Here is a 17,486-nt window from a genome sequence, read left to right as displayed (position 1 = left end):
CAGGTTAAAGGTTATAGCAGGTATGGTTAGTGATCAAAATATTGATCAAAAGAGGGGAGACTGTAATGGAAATTTGTAAGTTCTGTATATAATTGTATTGTATTTTGTATGTATTGCACACTGCCCTCACTGTGCAACAGCACTAATAATGTTTTCAGTAAATGTTTACATTCTTTCGAGTCCTGATTAGAATAAGCCTGCCTATGTAATGCCCCTTATTACGATAAACCTACAATTGTAATATTAATGTGATACCTACGTAATCATGTGCATAAAAACCTTCAATTGCGTCATAATAAAGCAGAACAGTAATTTGGAAAGATGCTGAGCGTATCTTTTGTGTCTGTTCCCTACTGCAGTAGTTATTATTAATTTGGAACCACTAATCAATATGAGGATAGGAGTTGCCTATCATCAATTTAACCGAGTCAATGCCGATCACAAAATGTTAATTGTCCCTAAGCAGAAAAATTTGACTTTTCTGAATTTTTCCTGAAAAATTGCAATGCACCTCCATGTATGTGAGCATTCCTAGGCAAGCCCATGCTTTAAATCTCATAGATGTATATCTGCAGTGTGAGATCTAAGGAACTGCTGCCTTTGACTGCTAGTGTCATGAGATTTAATGTCACCTCTGTGCTGATCACTGATCTCCTTGCTGGAAGCTGTAACATGAGGAAGCAAACCCTTGCCTATAGCAGGATGGCCACTTTCACACAAAGACACAGTGCAGAACAAGGCATGGAGATTCAGTAATAGGAAAAAGATTACTCACAGAAAGCCCACAGGCAATTCTGGTGTTAAGGCATTTGCCCTCTGCCTGCGTTTCCCAAGATTAGTTTCCCTTTAATATTTCCACCAACCCTTTGCACAGCAACAGATACTTGGTCTCCATAAACTGCAATATATTTTCAAGTTGGCGAACAACATCAAATTGATCCCTCTGTGGTCAGTCCCTACTTTACCAGCTAAATGTCAAACACTTACATATATATGATGAACCTTAACTGAGATCGTGCCAATATGTTATTAAACTGACACAAACAGGGGGGCGTGACCGGAAGCTGCCCTGTATGGACGCTTGATCCTGTAGCTCTCCACCGACCTGCAGCCTAACGGCCTATTAAGGGGATTTTAAGCACCTGTATATGGGTGGAAATCGGAGAACCCGCTCCTCTAATCCCAGGGGACCATCCGCGCCACCCTCCGGATCCTCAGCGACCCTCCGGGAGTACTTTAAACCTCCCCCCGGCTCCGACGGCGGGATGGACAAGATGGCGCCGCCGCCATGCTCTCTCTCCACGATGCCGCAGCAGCCGCCGAACTCTCCTCCGCTGCTGTACCCACAGAACACGCTGATGCTAGATCAGGAGAGGAGCGGTTCGGGCACCCGAGACCCAGGAGGGGTGAGTCCATCACAACCTTATATGCCCCATAACGGGATACAGCATGACCCCCGAGACATTACACAAGGCCCCACAGCAGCCAGCTATACCCAGTGCTCTGAGGCCTACCCGTGGCTGCTACGAACGGCCTCAGACCCGGCTCTTTCAGCGGGAGGGAGGGGGTCCCCCTCACCTTCACTGACTTCGGGAGACTTTCCCCCACTACCGGAGCCGGAGTACGCCTTGGGACCCCAGCTCACAAAACAAACAGGGGAAAGCAACCCCCTGCAGGAACGCCACTATGTCATGGGCCTACCTCAGCCACAAAGGCAAGCGCGGCATGATACCTCCACCACGACAGAAAGAGGCATGGATCAGGCATTGTCCTATGCACAAGTGACTAACTCTCCAAATCTGACCCACAGAGAAGGCGTAATAACTGCTTCTCATCCCCCTTTCTTAAGAGGGGGTAACATGCAGGGCACCCACATTCAGCCTAGTGGAGCACCAGGAACTGAGCCCCCCCTTGCTCCACGAGGGGAGCCCCCTTTCTTGCATTGTCCCCAACAACACATGGATGATGACCCACAAATCCAACAAAACACCACATGGCAAGCATGTCTTCAAGCCATACCCACTAAAGAGGACTTTAAACTCCTTATTGAAGAAGTTAAATCCACATGCAGGGCGGAAATCCAAACAATACATGCCAACCTCAAACACCTATCTGAGAGAGTGGAGATGGCTGAAGAGGAAATTCAGGAGACCAAACTTGCTATACATCGCACTCAAATGCAAGGAGCTGATCACCACCTAATGCTCAGAAATATGCAACGCCATATTGAAGATTTAGATAATAGGGGTCGTAGGAACAACATTCGGATTAGAGGACTACCAGAATCGGAGGGCCCGGAAGATCTCCACGAAACCCTGCAATCTTTATTCAACAACTTATTGGGGGACCCCCTGAATAAACCCATAGAGATGGACAGAGCCCACCGTGCCCTACGACCCAAGGGACCTGCCTCCAGACCACGCGACGTCATATGCAGAGTCCACTCCTTCCCCTTAAAGGAAGACATCATGCGAAAGGCCCGAGACGCCAGGAAGGTTGTTCATGGAAATGCGCCTATACAGCTATACCCTGATCTTTCCTGGATCACCCTACAAAAGCGTAGAATTCTCCAGCCTCTACTAGCCTCACTACAGGAGAACCGCATAACTTATCGATGGGGCTTTCCTTTCAGTTTAACAGCCCGCCACCAAGGAAAATCCGCCATCTTGCGCTTCCCGGAGGACTTGGATAACTTTTGCAACACCCTAGAAATTCCTGTCCCCCGTCTTCAAGAATGGGACTTGGTAGAAACACCAACGCCCCCGCCGGCGATCTGGCAGAAGATACCTCCAACAAAACGTCCCAGGGACAGAGACTCTCCTAGAGGGTCCACTAAGCATAGGAATGGATGACTGCCATATTGGGCCCCCCCCTGGCCCACCCATCAGCTATATTTGCAACCCCCCCCCTTCTTAGGCCCAAAGCCTGTTAATTCCTGCTTCACATCAGGCACTTTCAGTTGGAGACTTGACAGTAGTAGTTTTTCTGGTCACTAGTCCCCCTTTGGGTTTACCTAACCAAAGTTCCCCTTTTTATTTCCTATTGTTATAGGAGGTTCTCTGAATACTGCTGTATTTGACTGTTGGGTTCTCTATGTCCCCCCGGACTGGACTCTTTATGGGGAGCCCGCCCGGGGAGACTTATTGGAACTTACTTGATCCCGGGCGATCTGGATTGCTTGGGGTCTTTTTGCAATGTTTGCTTCTTTTGATTGTGTTGATAACTAATATCTCTTTTCTTTTTTCCACTCTCCTTTTCTTTTTTCTCTCCCCCTTTCTTCCCCTTCCCCTGGCACATCATCGGCTCGGGAGGGCTGACCGGACATGTCCTACGTATGGATCCCTCACCTCCTTGGATACTGAGACACTCTCGCGGCTGGATAAGCTAAGTAACGCTGAGCTCACACATACCCTCAATTATGGTTAAAATAATATCACTTAACGTTCACGGCCTAAATTCAAATAAAAAAAGGCATCTAGTTACGAGGGAACTCAGGCAATCTGGGGCGGATGTGGCCCTGCTGCAAGAAACACATTTTAATAAGGGAGGCGCCTTCACACTTGCATCCAGATACTATCCTCAGGTTTACCAGGCGTTTAGTCCCCGCAAAAAAGCCGGAGTGGCGATCTTGTTCAAAAAGGGCTCCCCCTTCAAATGCACTGAATCTCTTATAGACCCACATGGACACTACATTATTTTACGGGGCCAATGGCAAGATCAAGGGGTCACTATCTGTGTACTATATGCCCCTAATACCCATCAAATACACTTTTTAACTAGAGTACTAGCGCGCATATTTAAATCCCCCAACGACTACTTGATCATTGGAGGAGACTTTAATTTATGTCAGTCGGTTGGTCTAGATCGCCATGTAATGAACCCCACAGAACCCCAAGCCCGAGTGGCTCGGGAAGCACAATTATTTCGCCAACTCACTAGGCGCTATGCTCTTTTTGATATATGGCGGGCACTACACCCAGGTGACAGACAATATACATTTTACTCCTCTCCTCACCGCATGCACTCTCGTATAGACTACCTATTTGTTAACAATGCCACCCTTCGCGCCACTGTGGACGCTCAGATCCTACCCATCTCCTGGTCTGACCACGCCCCTGTGACTATGTCCTTGAAGATGGGTACCTATACACGTAAACCATGTCACTGGCAACTAAACAACTTTCTTCTACAACACACCCCATCTAAACTAGAACTCGAGTCAACCTTACAAAACTATTTTCTTGAAAATGACACACCAGATGTTACTCTTGCCACTCTCTGGGAGGCCCACAAGGCGGTCCTCAGGGGGCGGTGTATAGCACTATCCTCAGCCATGAAGAAAGATGCAAAGGCATCCAAACTTCAGGCGGAGAAGGATCTTAAAACCTTAGAATCCCAACTACAGACTTCGCCATCCCTAACCCTTCTTAAAAAAATTGTTTGCTTGCGTACTACACTTCGGGATCTAGCGTTAGGCCAGGTAGAGAAAGCTCTACTTAGACTAAAACAAACGTACTACGACAAAGGCAATAAAGCCCACTCATTACTAGCACGTAAACTGTCAGAAAGATCACATATGACCACCCCTCATCAAATAAAAAATAGAAGAGATACACTTCTCTCACACCCCCAGGATATAGCTCAGGCTTTCGGAGAATTCTACACAGCCCTATATAATGACCCTGAAATTCCACACGACCCACTTTCCCCTGACTTAGCTGAGCATATGCAACAATATTTAGTAGACAGTAATATTCCTAAACTTCAGGCATCTGATTTACTTTCCCTTAACGCCCCGATATCGGTAGAAGAACTGACAGCCACCATTAAAAGCTTACCGTCACGAAAGTCCCCCGGCCCCGATGGCCTCCCTTATGAATATTATAAGACATTTCTCCCGGTCCTCCTGCCCCATATGTGCAGATTGTACAATACCTTCCTCCAGCAGACCCCTATTCCTTCAGACATGCAGAGATCATTCCTCACGCTGATCCCTAAGCCTGAAAAAGATCCTTCATTATGCGCAAGTTATAGGCCAATCGCACTACTAAACTCTGATTTAAAAATTTTTACCAAGCTCCTCTCGATGCGACTGAACCTAATACTTCCCTCCTTAATACATAAGGATCAAGTGGGCTTTGTCCCCCTCCGTCAGGCAGGGGACAATACGAGACGGATTATTGATCTCATAGAGGTGGCAAACGGGGACGGCCTAGAAACATTAGTCCTAGGGCTGGACGCTGAAAAGGCCTTTGATCGCCTTGGATGGCCGTTCCTGTTTGCCACACTGAAACACATGGGGTTCCAGGGCCCCTTTTTGCGGGCCATACAACACTTATATACAAACCCCTCCTCTCAGGTTAAGACACCCTTTGCCCTATCATCAGCTTTTTCGATAGCTAACGGAACGCGCCAGGGATGCCCTCTCTCGCCATTGTTATTTGCACTATGTGTGGAGCCTCTGGCAGCGGCGGTGCGTAAAAATCCAAATATACACGGGGTTCCGGTACGGGGCAGGGATTTTAAACTAGCACTATTCGCGGACGACATTATACTTACCCTGACTCAACCTAGGATATCACTCCCTAATTTACATGCTGAGCTAGATTTATATCGTTCTCTATCCGGTTACAAAATAAATGCGTCTAAGTCAGAGGCCCTTCCCATAAATATCCCTCCAGTAGAGGTTCAACATCTACAACAATGCTTCCCCTACCACTGGAAAACTACAGCCCTTAAATACTTAGGAGTGCAGATCACCCCGTCGTATACCACCCTCTATAGAGCCAACTTCCTTCCCCTCTATAGATCTATAAGGGAGTTGCTACAAAAATGGAAAGTCCACCATATATCCCTCCTGGGGAGGGTGGCCTCTGTAAAGATGACCATCCTTCCCAAACTTCTGTACCTTTTCCAGACGCTTCCCATTCCGGTCCCTAGGTCAGATCTGAGGAAACTTCAGGCGGATCTGGTGAGGTTTGTCTGGAACTACAGGAGGCACAGAATACCTCAATCAGTATTAGTGGCGGCGCGCTCAGAGGGTGGACTGGCGTTTCCCGACTTGAACAAGTATTACCAAGCAGCCCAACTGCGGGCCCTGGCGTCCTGGTTTCCCCAACGGTCTTACAATAGATGGACTGAAATTGAAAAAATCTGGCTGGCACCCATACACCCAAATAGCTTACTCTGGAATGCAAATGTGGAGGTGGAATCGACCCGGCTCCTGGGTCCTATGTCTCTTCTTCGCTCTCTCTGGCGTAAACTTTCCAGAACTCATAAACTGGGCTCGGAAAGATCTCTCCTCACATCCTTTCTTTATAACCCCAGACTGCCTGCAGGCCTTACACATCAAATGTCCTCACCATGGGCAATCAGAAATTTGTTCCATTTTGGTCATCTAGTGCACCCCTGCACGCGCAAATTGCTCTCATTCATCGATCTCCAACGGAAATTTAACCTCCCCCGTCAGGTGTTTTATGAGTATCTACAAATCAGGCACTATGCCCAGTCAATAGCCCCGAATTTACAATTCTCAACTCCAACCGTATTTGAGAACCTGATGTTAGAGGGCTCCGCACGTCGAGGACTAATCTCAGATATATACAAGGTGCTAAATTCATATTGTATTGCCACCCAGGGTAAACATGCATACATGTTGAGATGGGAAAGAGCACTGGGAGAAGAAATACCAGAAGCAGCCTGGCAAACAATTTGGTCTCAAGCAGCTAAAAGCTCTCTCTGCACACTCTATAAGGAAAACGCCTATAAAATCATTTTCTTTTGGTATATGACCCCTGATGTCCTCCGAGCCATCTACCCCTCTAGCTCAGATAGATGTTGGAGATGTCAGAGAGAAAGGGGAACACTATACCACATTTACTGGTCCTGCCCCAAGATAGAGCCCTTCTGGAGGGAGGCGCAATCCTTACTAACCCACTTGCTGGGAGTACAGGTTCCCAGAACCCCTAAATTATTCCTCTTGGGAGTATCTGGTTTACAGATACCTAAGCACTCCAAGAAACTGCTTCGGCACATCCTGACAGCCGCGAGGTGTCTCATAGCCCTCTACTGGAAAAGAAGGGACCCGCCTACCTCAACAGATCTGTATGCCAGAATCAAGGATATAGAGCTAATGGAAAAAATGACTGCTAGATTGCAAGACAGATTGGAAACACATGATAAGGTCTGGGAAGACTGGCATAGACGAGAAGATCCTCCTTGAGCCACTGGTGGAGCCTCCCCCATCCTCTCCCTCCCTCCCCTCCCCTCTCCTTCTTTTTCTTCTCTACTCTTTCTTTTATTCCTTATGTTTACTAGATGATGTAAGGTTACACGTCTATATGCATATGTTGATTACTGCACAGTATATGGTTACTAATCTAAGCTTTATACAACTGAATGCTTTTCTCTTGATACCGACTACTTGCCGGTTTTGCCTCCGGCATGGCAAATCTTATACAACAAGATATCATTGTCTTTGTAACTTACCTGACTTTTGGATCAATAAAATGTTATTTGAAAAAAAAAAAAAACTGACACAAACGTAAGAGAGATACAGAACCAGGTCTAGTCACTGACCTTTTTTGTACTGAGCAGGTTAGAGACAAGATATAATTTTGTAGCTTGCGGGTCAAGCTGACACTTGCATGAGGCTATGCACAATCCCCCAGCTCATTTCCAGGAACTGGCCAGCACCAAGTGCGGCATTGTGGGATTATAGGAAGAGAGTCATATGCTCTGTCATTAGGTATTTCCCAGAGGATCTGGTAGCAATTTGGGCAGCAGAGGATCATTAAGAAGTTAAGTACTGCCTCCATAAAAAACAACAAGAATATAAAATAAAACATGTTAAAATACCGGCTAATAGTAGCTTCACCGCCATGACTAAAATCCAGGATGTGCCAAACATCTTTTATTTACCTCTGTAAAGGAAGGGGACACATAAAATTAAAGGAAATATAGGGTTTTTGTACTCATAAAATTACTTTCTATAAGTCATTGAAAGACTAAACTTTTATTTGGAAATCAATCAGTGGATTCAATTGCCCATAGGTTTTTTGACTTATCAGTAAAATCTATTTTTTGGAGTACAGTATGGGACACAGGCTCTGTAATCATTATAACTGGGTTATATAAAGCTACGACCATGTGATTAGACACTGGAAATCTGCAGGGACAGCCTCCTATATAACCCCTTTAATTCCTAGATAGCCTCAGTTACATAGCAAGCAATTTGACGATCATAAGGAGCTGTGTCCCATACTGTACTCGAAAGCTAGGTTTTACTGGTACGTTGAATATCCTATTTCCTTAGTTGTATAGTACAGAAGCACAGACTCTTTCATAACTGGGAACTAGGATGTCCAAAAGCAGTCCAACAGAGTGGGGAGCAACACAGCAAACAATGCCAACAGGCCCACATAACAAAGGGGTCAAGAAGGGCTTAACAGGACTCAGAGGCCTAGGCACTTCAATTCGTGATTTGGGTCCAGTGAGTAATTCCTGAGACAAAGGAACAAATAGAATAGTTGGAGCATGTGCCCTGGGAGTGGCAACATGGGAAAGAAAAGACCTAATGTGATCAGGTTGCCTCTCAGAGGAAGGAAGACCAGGGAAATGGCACGATCAACCAGGTATTTACTAGAACTGCATATTTTAATCAAGCAAAAGTTAAACACATGTAGAACAAGTAATAATATATACAATGACAACACTTTTTTGGGGTTTAATTATGCCCCATACACACGGTCGGATTTTCCGACGGAAAATGTGTGATAGGACCTTGTTGTCGGAAATTCCGACCGTGTGTAAGCTCCATCACACATTTTCCATTGGATTTTCCGACACACAAAGTTTGAGAGCAGGATATAAAATTTTCCGACAACAAAATCCGTTGTCGGAAATTCCGATCGTGTGTACACAAATCCGACGGACAAAGTGCCACGCATGCTCAGAATAAATAAAGAGATGAAAGCTATTGGCCACTGCCCCGTTTATAGTCCCGACGTACGTGTTTTACGTCACCGCGTTTAGAACGATCGGATTTTTCGGCAAATTGTGTGACCGTGTGTATGCAAGACAAGTTTGAGCCAACATCCCTCGGAAAAAATCCTAGGATTTTGTTGTCGGAATGCCCGAACAAAGTCCGACTGTGTGTACGGGGCATAACACTTTAAGCTTCCAAGTTTCAGGGAACATCAGTTTTAATAGCAAGCACTACAAGGAGAATACATGTATGAATAACCTAGGCATAGATCTATCATAACTTGACAACAGGCACAAACAGCCCAGAAAAGGGCTGAAAGCTATGTTTCTCAATGAACTCACCAAGAAAGAATGCTATAGTTAGTACAAATAACTCTATTTTCTATTTATGTTGATGTTCCACCATATGCTCATCCACCACCACCAAATTTTCAAAATTGCTGCTCACCAAAGGTTGAGACCTCATACAATACAAGAGGTCAAATGTACTCATTTAAACAGGATCTCGTATGTTGTTTGAACGAGTGGCTCCCCCTGTCAAAACACAACAGCTCAGCGGGGGAGACCGCCGTACTAATGTTAGATTGTTAGTACAGCGCCTCCGACCGAAGCTGAAGTTTTTTTTCGAACAGAAAGAAAGGTCTTTTTACAACCTTCTCAACCAATTGGCACAAATCAGCAAGAAGGCTTCCTATCTTGATTTCTGGTGTAGATGCTGCTGGCCAGTAATTCTCCGGATGCAGCAATTCGCTTGCTTGCACAGGAAAAACCCATTTTGAGTCTGTTCAAGGTTCTCAATTTAACTGAAGGAAATGAAGTGGTGATTTGGGCTAATTGGTTGAGAAGGTTGGTAAAAGAGGAGAGTTAACAAAGCCACTCATCCAAATAACATATGAGCTCCTGGGTAAATGAGCGCATTTGACCTCTTGTATCATATGATGTCTCAACCTTTGGGGAGTAGCAATTTTTCACAATTGGTGGAAGTTGATGAGCACGTGGAGGAACACAAGTTTGGGGATGAAGATTTAATTTATTTAATATACACATTGGACTGATTCATTCAGGCACTTGGGTACAATTATTCGTTGGACTTTTTCTTGAGTGACGTTTGTTCACTATATAATTTATACACCGTATTGATTTTTGTGGAGCACTGCATGGTTTGATTTATTAGTATTTTGGTATGTGAATAAAGCACATATAGATGCTGTCTGCTCCACATATTACATTTAGTCTCTAACACATAGTGGTACAGGTTGCGCGGATACATGTTTATTATTAACTGTTTCGTTTCAACGCCCTTTCTTTAATCCGTACCTCAGGGGTGCAATGTCAGGCTTCTGCTGATAAGCCCTAAATACGGGTGAAACATGTAACATGTTCCAAAAGGTGAACACATCCATCATTTCATTTGGTGCTTCCAGTTTTACAAATCCCTCCTTTTAAAAATATTCAGGAAATTTTCTTGCAGATGTCTAAAAAGGTGGCTTTTTTAGTGACCATTACTTTGGCTAGGCATGTATCCAAGTTGGCAGCATTGTCCTGTGAATCTCCCTTCTTGATTGTGCACAAGGACAAGGCGCTTTTGAGACCTGGTCATTCCTTTTTACATAAGATAGTTTCTGCCCTTCACCTTAACGAAAATATTGTGCTCTCTTCAGCTCCTTTTTCCTTCTATCAGAATGATTCATTGTTTGTTGTGGTTGATGGTCCATGTAAGGAACTTGCTTCTTCCTCTGGTACTAGCTCTAGATGGATTCCACAAACTAGAAATCAGGCTTATGCCATTACACATAAGGTACCTTTTTTTTTAACTGTAACTGCTCATTCTACTAGGTCAGTCAATATTTCTTGAGCATTCTTTCATTAGTCCTTGGTCTTGGAAGCCTGTAAGTTTGTGACCTGGTCCTCTGTTTATACCCTCACTAAATTTTATAAGGTAGCTGTGGTAGGATCAGCCAATGCGAGCTTTGGCTGCAAAGCTCTACAGGCTAAAGTAGGATGTGGGCTCACCATGTCTTTTAGTTGTATCTTGGTGTAATAAATGAAAACCACAATGAATAGCACTTGTTCCAAAAAAAAAGTGAAACAGCTGTCTGAAGTATCTATGTAGCTGGGTGCTCAGGCTTTCTCCACTGCCTTTCCCTGAGTCCCCCCTCTGTGACAGATGATGGGAGTTGCCCTCTACCACAGCCACTGTCACATTTAAAATGGGTTCAGCTGTGTGGGGCTCGGCCTGCATAGCTGCGTCATTCATTCATAGCGATTCGGCAGTCTCGTATGCCACTATGAGAGCGCTGAGTTTTTGCAGCTTGACAACTATCTGCCCATACAGAGGTAAGGACAGAGAGCTGCACAAAGTGTCTGCTGGAGCCTGACATTGCATCCATGATAAACTGATCACGGGTGCAATGCTCTGCAGGCTCCGGAGTTAAAAATAATAAATCCACAGTCTTTTACTTTGAAAAATGCGCATTTATTATTTTTTACACAAAGGTGAACTTAGCCTTTAAGCCATCCAAAAAAGCTGTCCTCCTGGCTACCTTTTCAATTCTTTTGCACCTTGTGTTCTACTCATAGAAATGGGCTTCTTGATCCACTGGTTCTGAGTGATCTACACTTAAAAGCTGTTTCTCTCAGTGTTTCCAAGAATATGAAAAAATAAAAATATTTGCAGGGGGGCCCCTGCATTACAAGGGTTAAATGCTCTTTATGTCTAGGGGTGCTGCAATGAGGAGTAAATAAAAAACCCCATGCAGCTGCCTTTCCAAGCCTCCTCCAGCTTCCCCCATGGACAATGCAAGGTTAATGTCCCTGTACTGTACATGATGATTACAAGATTCTGCTCACAGACCAAAGCTTAGGGTAGAGCAGGGAGCCAGATAATTAACACAGACTGTAGTATACCCTCTAGACCGGGCCCGGGTTAGCCAACCAGTAGCCCTCCAGCTGTTGTGGAACTACATTTCCCATGAGGCATTGCAAGGCTGGCAGTTACAATTACTCCCAGAGGCATGATGGGACTCGTAGTTCTGCAACAGCCGGAGGGCCCTAGGTTGCCTACCCCTGCTCTAGACACAACAAGCATTCAATCCTCTCAGTGGGACTGGGCTCTGCAAGGGTGTATTATTCATATTCCTGACGTTGTCATTTAATAAGTTGATTTTGACATTTAAAGTGAACTTAAACTGGCATACATTGTCTCCAAGATAGTAAAAGAGAACCTTGGATGCTTGGGAGTACAGGTTGTACATAGGGCCTCAAACTTCTGCCTAAATCACAATTAAGGATGGGTTCAGGCGTCTTTGGATGAATCTGAACCTGCTTGAGCTATCCCACCAGGAAGCTGTCAAAGTGGACAGTCAATCACGAGCAGTGGTGGCATTCCCTGCCCTGCAGCTTCACGTACACCAGGGGCATGGGGCAAGGAATCTCTTAGCTGTCTATGATTGCCTGCCTGCTTTGACAGCTTCCTGATAGGATTGCTTAGGCTCACATACTAGATGCGGTGCAAATTCGCACCACATCTAAATCGCAAACCTGCTCATGAGAACTGATTGCAGAGTGTATGTTAAGTTAACGACACCCCACAATCAGTTTGCAAAACGCAGAGAGATTTGCATAATCGGATGGCATGGGTGTGAACACCCATGCGATCAGATTCTGGTGTGGACCAAAAAAAAGGTCCTGCACGAGTTTGGTCTGAATGCGATGCAAATTCAGCCATACAGTTTTTATGGCTGAATTCGCATTGCACAGACATCGCATGTGATCTGCACAGCAATGCGGTGTGAATCACATGCAATGTCTGGCATTGCACTACTGTGAACCGGCCCTTAGACAAGACTCCTATCTGAACATGCCTGAGTTCATACCTGGTCATATATAACCTAACTTCTGTAATTAAATTGTTAAATGTCAGATCCTCTGCTGCTCATTAAGGCTGGGTTCACACTTATGCCGGATGTGGCTCGCAGCAGGGGTCCAGTGCGTCCCTGTTCTCTGTTTCAGGGACAAATCAGACCCCGATTTTTGCCTGAATTTGGACCTGAAACGGAGCCAAAGACGCACAGGACCCCTGTGCAATCCGCTCCACAGCCGATCCGAAGATGTGTGAACCAGCTCCATTGAGAGCCGGTCACAATCTCCTGTCATGTGAATTGGATACGAGAAAATCCACATCTAATTTGCATAAGTGCTCCAGTTTTTACTCTCTTGTATGTTTGAAGAGTGCAGTAAAACAACTATGAGTGAATATAGTGGATTACCAGACACATCTATTGTAAACACAAAATAAAGGTTGAACTTTCTACAATTTAGGGATGAAGGCGTTGGCCACATGTCCTTTTTACCTAAATGTAATAATTTCTTGACTTGCAAGACTAAATTTACTTCCTCGTGATATAAGAATATGTTCAGGGAAAAAATGGAGGTCTATTTTTAAAACATTCCTTGGATGAATTCAAGAAATACTAGTAGGCGGCTATCCTCTTTTACCTCCTACAAAATTGTATGTAGCTGCCCCTCCTTTTAAGTGTTTTACCACAAGTACACTTTTTTTTACACTGGTGGATGGGACTTTATTGATTCATATACAGTATATAAACACTCACCGGCCACTTTATTAGGTACACTTTGCAAGTACTGAGTTTGAACTGCCTAAGCCTTCTGAACTGTCTTTATTCTTCCTGGCATAGATTCAACAAGGTGTTGGAAACATTCCTCAGAGATTTTGGTTCATATTGATATGATAGCATCACACAGTTGCTGCAGATTTGTCCGCTGCACATCCATGTTGCAAATCTCCCGTTCCACCCCATCCCAAAGGTGCTCTATTGGATTAAGATCAGGTGACTGTGGAGGTCATTGAAGTACAGTGACCTCATTGTCATTTTCAAGTAACCAGTTTAAGATGATTGGAGCTTTGTGACATGGTTCATTATCCTGGTGGAAGGAGCCATCAGAAGATGTGTACACTGTAGTCATAAAGGGATGGACATGGTCAGCAACAATACTCAGGTAGGCGTAGCATTTAAAGAATGCTCAATTGGTACTAAGGGGCCCAAAGTGTGCCAAGAAAATATCCCCCACACCATTACACCACCACCAGCTGCCTGAACCGTTGATACAAGGCAGGATGGATCCATGCTTTCTTGTTGTTTATGCCAAATTCTGACCCCACCATCCGAATGTCGCAGCTGAAATTGAGACTCATCAGACCAGTCAAAGTTTTTCCAGTCTTTTATTGTCCAATTTTGGTGAGCTTGTGTGAATTGTAGCCCCACTTTCCTGTTCTTAGCTGACAAGAGTGGCACCCAGAGTGGTCTTCTGCTGCTGTAGCCCACCTGCTTCAAGGTTCGATGTCTTGTGTGTACAGAGATGGTATTCTGCATACCTTAGTTGTAACAAGTGGTTATTTGAGTTACTGTTGCCTTTCTATCATCTCGAACCAGTCTACCCATTCTTCTTCGACCTCTGACATCAACAAGGCATTTTCGTCCACATAACTGCTGCTTGCTGGATATTTTCTCTTTTTCGGACGATTCTCTGTAAACCATAGTGATGGTTGTGCGTGAAAATCCCAGTAGATCAGCAGTTATTGAAATACTCAGACCAGCCCGTCTGTCACCAACAACCGTGACATGGTCAAAGTCACTTAAATCCCCTTTCTTCCCCATTCTGATACTCGGTTTGAACTTCAGCAAGTTGTTTTCACCATGTCTAAATGCCTAAATGCATTAAGTTGCTGCCATGTGATTGGCTGATTAGCAATTTGTGTTAGCAAGCAATTGAGCAGGAGTACCTAATAAAGTGGCTGGTGAGTGGTTTTATACAGTATCTCACAAAAGTGAGTACACCCCTCACGTTTTTGTAAATATTTTATTATATCTTTTCATTATTATATTATTTTTTAAGGTACTTATATAGCGCCCTCAATTTACGCAGTGCTTTACATATACATTGTACATTCACATTGGTCCCTACCTTCAAGGAGCTTACAATCTAACGTCCCTAGCTCACATTCATATACTAGGGCAAATTTAGACAGGATCCAATTAACTTACCAGCATGTCTTTGGAATGTGGGAGGAAACCGGAGTACCCGGAGGAAACCCACACAGGCACAAGGAGAACATGCAAACTCCAGGCAGGTGGTGTCGTGGTTGGGATTCGAACCAGCGACCCTTCTTACTGCTAGGCAAGAGTGATATCCACTACACCACTGTTTTCATGTAAAAACACTGAAGAAATGACACTTTGCTACAATGTAAAGTAGTGAGTGTACAGCTTATATAACAGTGTAAATTTGCTGTCCCCTCAAAATAACTCAACACACAGACATTAATGTCTAAACCACCGGCAACAAAAGTGAGTACACCCCTAATTGAAAATGCCCAATTAGCTATTTTCCCTCCCTGGTGTCATGTGACTCGTTAGTGTTACAAGGTCTCAGGTGTGAATGGGGAGCCGGTGTGTTAAATTTGGTGTTATCGCTCTCACTCTCTCATACTGGTCACTGGAAGTTCAACATGGTACCTTATGGCAAAGAACTCTCTGAGGATCGGAAAAAAAAGAATTGTTGCTCTACATTAAAATGTCCTAGGCTATAAGAAGATTGCCAAGACCCTGAAACTTAGCTGCAGCACGGTGGCCAAGATCATACAGCGGTTTAACAGGACAGGTTCCACTCAGAACAGGCCTCACCATGGTCAACCAAAGAAGTTGAGAGCACGTGCTCAGCATCATATCCAGAGGTTGTCTTTGGGAAATAGACGTATGAGTGCTGCCAGCATTGCTGCAGTTGAAGGGATGGGGTGTCAGCCTGTCAGTGCTCAAACCATACACCGCACACTGCATCAAATTGGTCTGCATGGCTGTCGTCCCATAAGATAGCCTCTTCTAAAGATGATGCACAAGAAAGCCCGCAAACAGTTTGCTGAAGACAAGCATGGATTACTGGAACCATGTCATGTGGTCAGATGAGACCAAGATAAACTTATTTGGTTCAGATGGTGTCAAGCGTGTGTAGTGGTAACCAGGTAAGGAGTACAAAGACAAGTGTAAGCGCAAGAAATAAAACCCGCAGAAGTGATCAAATATCACCAAAAGAAAGCTCTATTTGTGGGGAAAAAAGGGTGTAAATTTTGTTTGAGTACAGTGTGCACGACAACATAATTGTCAGTTAAAGCGACGCAAAGCCATATCGCAAAAAATGGCCTGGTCATTAAGCAGCCAAATCTTCCAGGGGTGAAGTGGTTAAACTGGCCATACATGGATTGAAATTCGGCCAGTTCATCAGAGACCAGCTGAATTTCAATCCATGTATAGGCACTGTTTGTACAGAAATTGATCTACTGGATTGGATATGTGAGACTTTTGCCACTCGAAAAGCTCAGAGGGATGATTCTCCATATCCACCACAATCGAGTCGCTGGTTGAACAGAAAAATCGGATTTATGTATAAGCTTGCTTTACTTGGTCTAAACAGTGAATATGCAGTACACTCGTTATGAATATAGTTACATAGTTGGTAAGGTTGAATAAAGACACCAGCCCATCAAGTATCTATTAGTATTAATATCTATCTATACTGCAACTAAACTCAGTTTATATGTATTAGGACATTACCCATTGCTCTCACAACTCGGTTATTGGATCAAAGTGCATCACATACTAACCATATTGTAAGACACAGACCACAAAAAGAATTGTGATGAAAAACGTTTGCATTATAATATTGATTTTAAATATAGTAGCACTTACCTGCCAATTTGACTATTTTATGTGCAAAATCAACAGGATTTTGTTCAAGAAGTTTATCTCCCCAAATAATTTTGAGAAAAGGAAATCCTTACTGGTAACATGTTGGTACAGACTGACTGAGAAATGAGGAAATTACACAAATGCAACATATTTCAAAATATGTACAGGAAGCAGTAGCAGATTGCTATAACTGCATCCTGTACCTTTCTGGGAAGATTTACAAGCAAATAACATCATTATAGACATATACTGTGCAATACCAACACTGACGTAAACAAATACTGCCAAAATTTTCTGTAAAAACTGTATCATATATTACTTATAAGACTTTAAAAAAAGATTCAACATAAAATCTGTTGTACTACCCAAGCTAAGAGAACAATGCCCTAACTCTCATACAGGCCATGCAAATTGGTTTTCTTACCAGTAATGCTGCATTGATTTCCAACCGTCTAAAATCATAAAGCGACACTTTTTAGCACAACATATTAATCGCTTGCTGACCGCCTCACGTAGGTGTACGGTGGCAGAGCGGCTCTCCTGTGCTGGATCATGTATCCAATACGTGATCCAGCACTTCCGGGTAGGTGGCGGACGTGCCATGCCGACTGTGCTGTGATCAGTCACAGCACAAGCCGATCAACGGGTGCCAGACAATGATTGACCGCCAGAACTCACTGATTGGCAACAAGGAAGACAGAGAGCTTTGTCAAAGTAAACAATACAGAGCTCTGTCCT

The 17,486-nt window shown here is 44.2% G+C and overlaps 1 protein-coding gene across 2 annotated transcripts in view; it reads right to left on the bottom strand.

Moving 5' to 3' along the window:
• Positions 1 to 16,872, bottom strand: part of IL31RA (interleukin 31 receptor A) — a 123,996-nt gene extending 107,124 nt beyond the window's left edge. For both annotated transcript variants that reach the window (XM_073622860.1, XM_073622868.1), the window contains exons 1-2: positions 16,749 to 16,872; positions 7,858 to 7,922 (exon numbers count right to left, since the gene is read on the bottom strand). In XM_073622860.1, coding sequence (XP_073478961.1) covers positions 7,858 to 7,909 — 52 coding nt within the window. In that variant the 5' untranslated portion in view covers positions 7,910 to 7,922; positions 16,749 to 16,872. The remainder of the gene's footprint in view (positions 1 to 7,857; positions 7,923 to 16,748) is intronic.
• Between the last annotated feature and the right edge of the window lie 614 nt (positions 16,873 to 17,486).

Source organism: Aquarana catesbeiana, linkage group LG01 (genome assembly GCF_042186555.1).
Source record: "Aquarana catesbeiana isolate 2022-GZ linkage group LG01, ASM4218655v1, whole genome shotgun sequence".
Classification (NCBI taxonomy): domain Eukaryota; kingdom Metazoa; phylum Chordata; class Amphibia; order Anura; family Ranidae; genus Aquarana; species Aquarana catesbeiana.
Note: the sequence above shows the minus strand (reverse complement) of the source record. Positions and strands in the feature narration are given on the sequence as shown.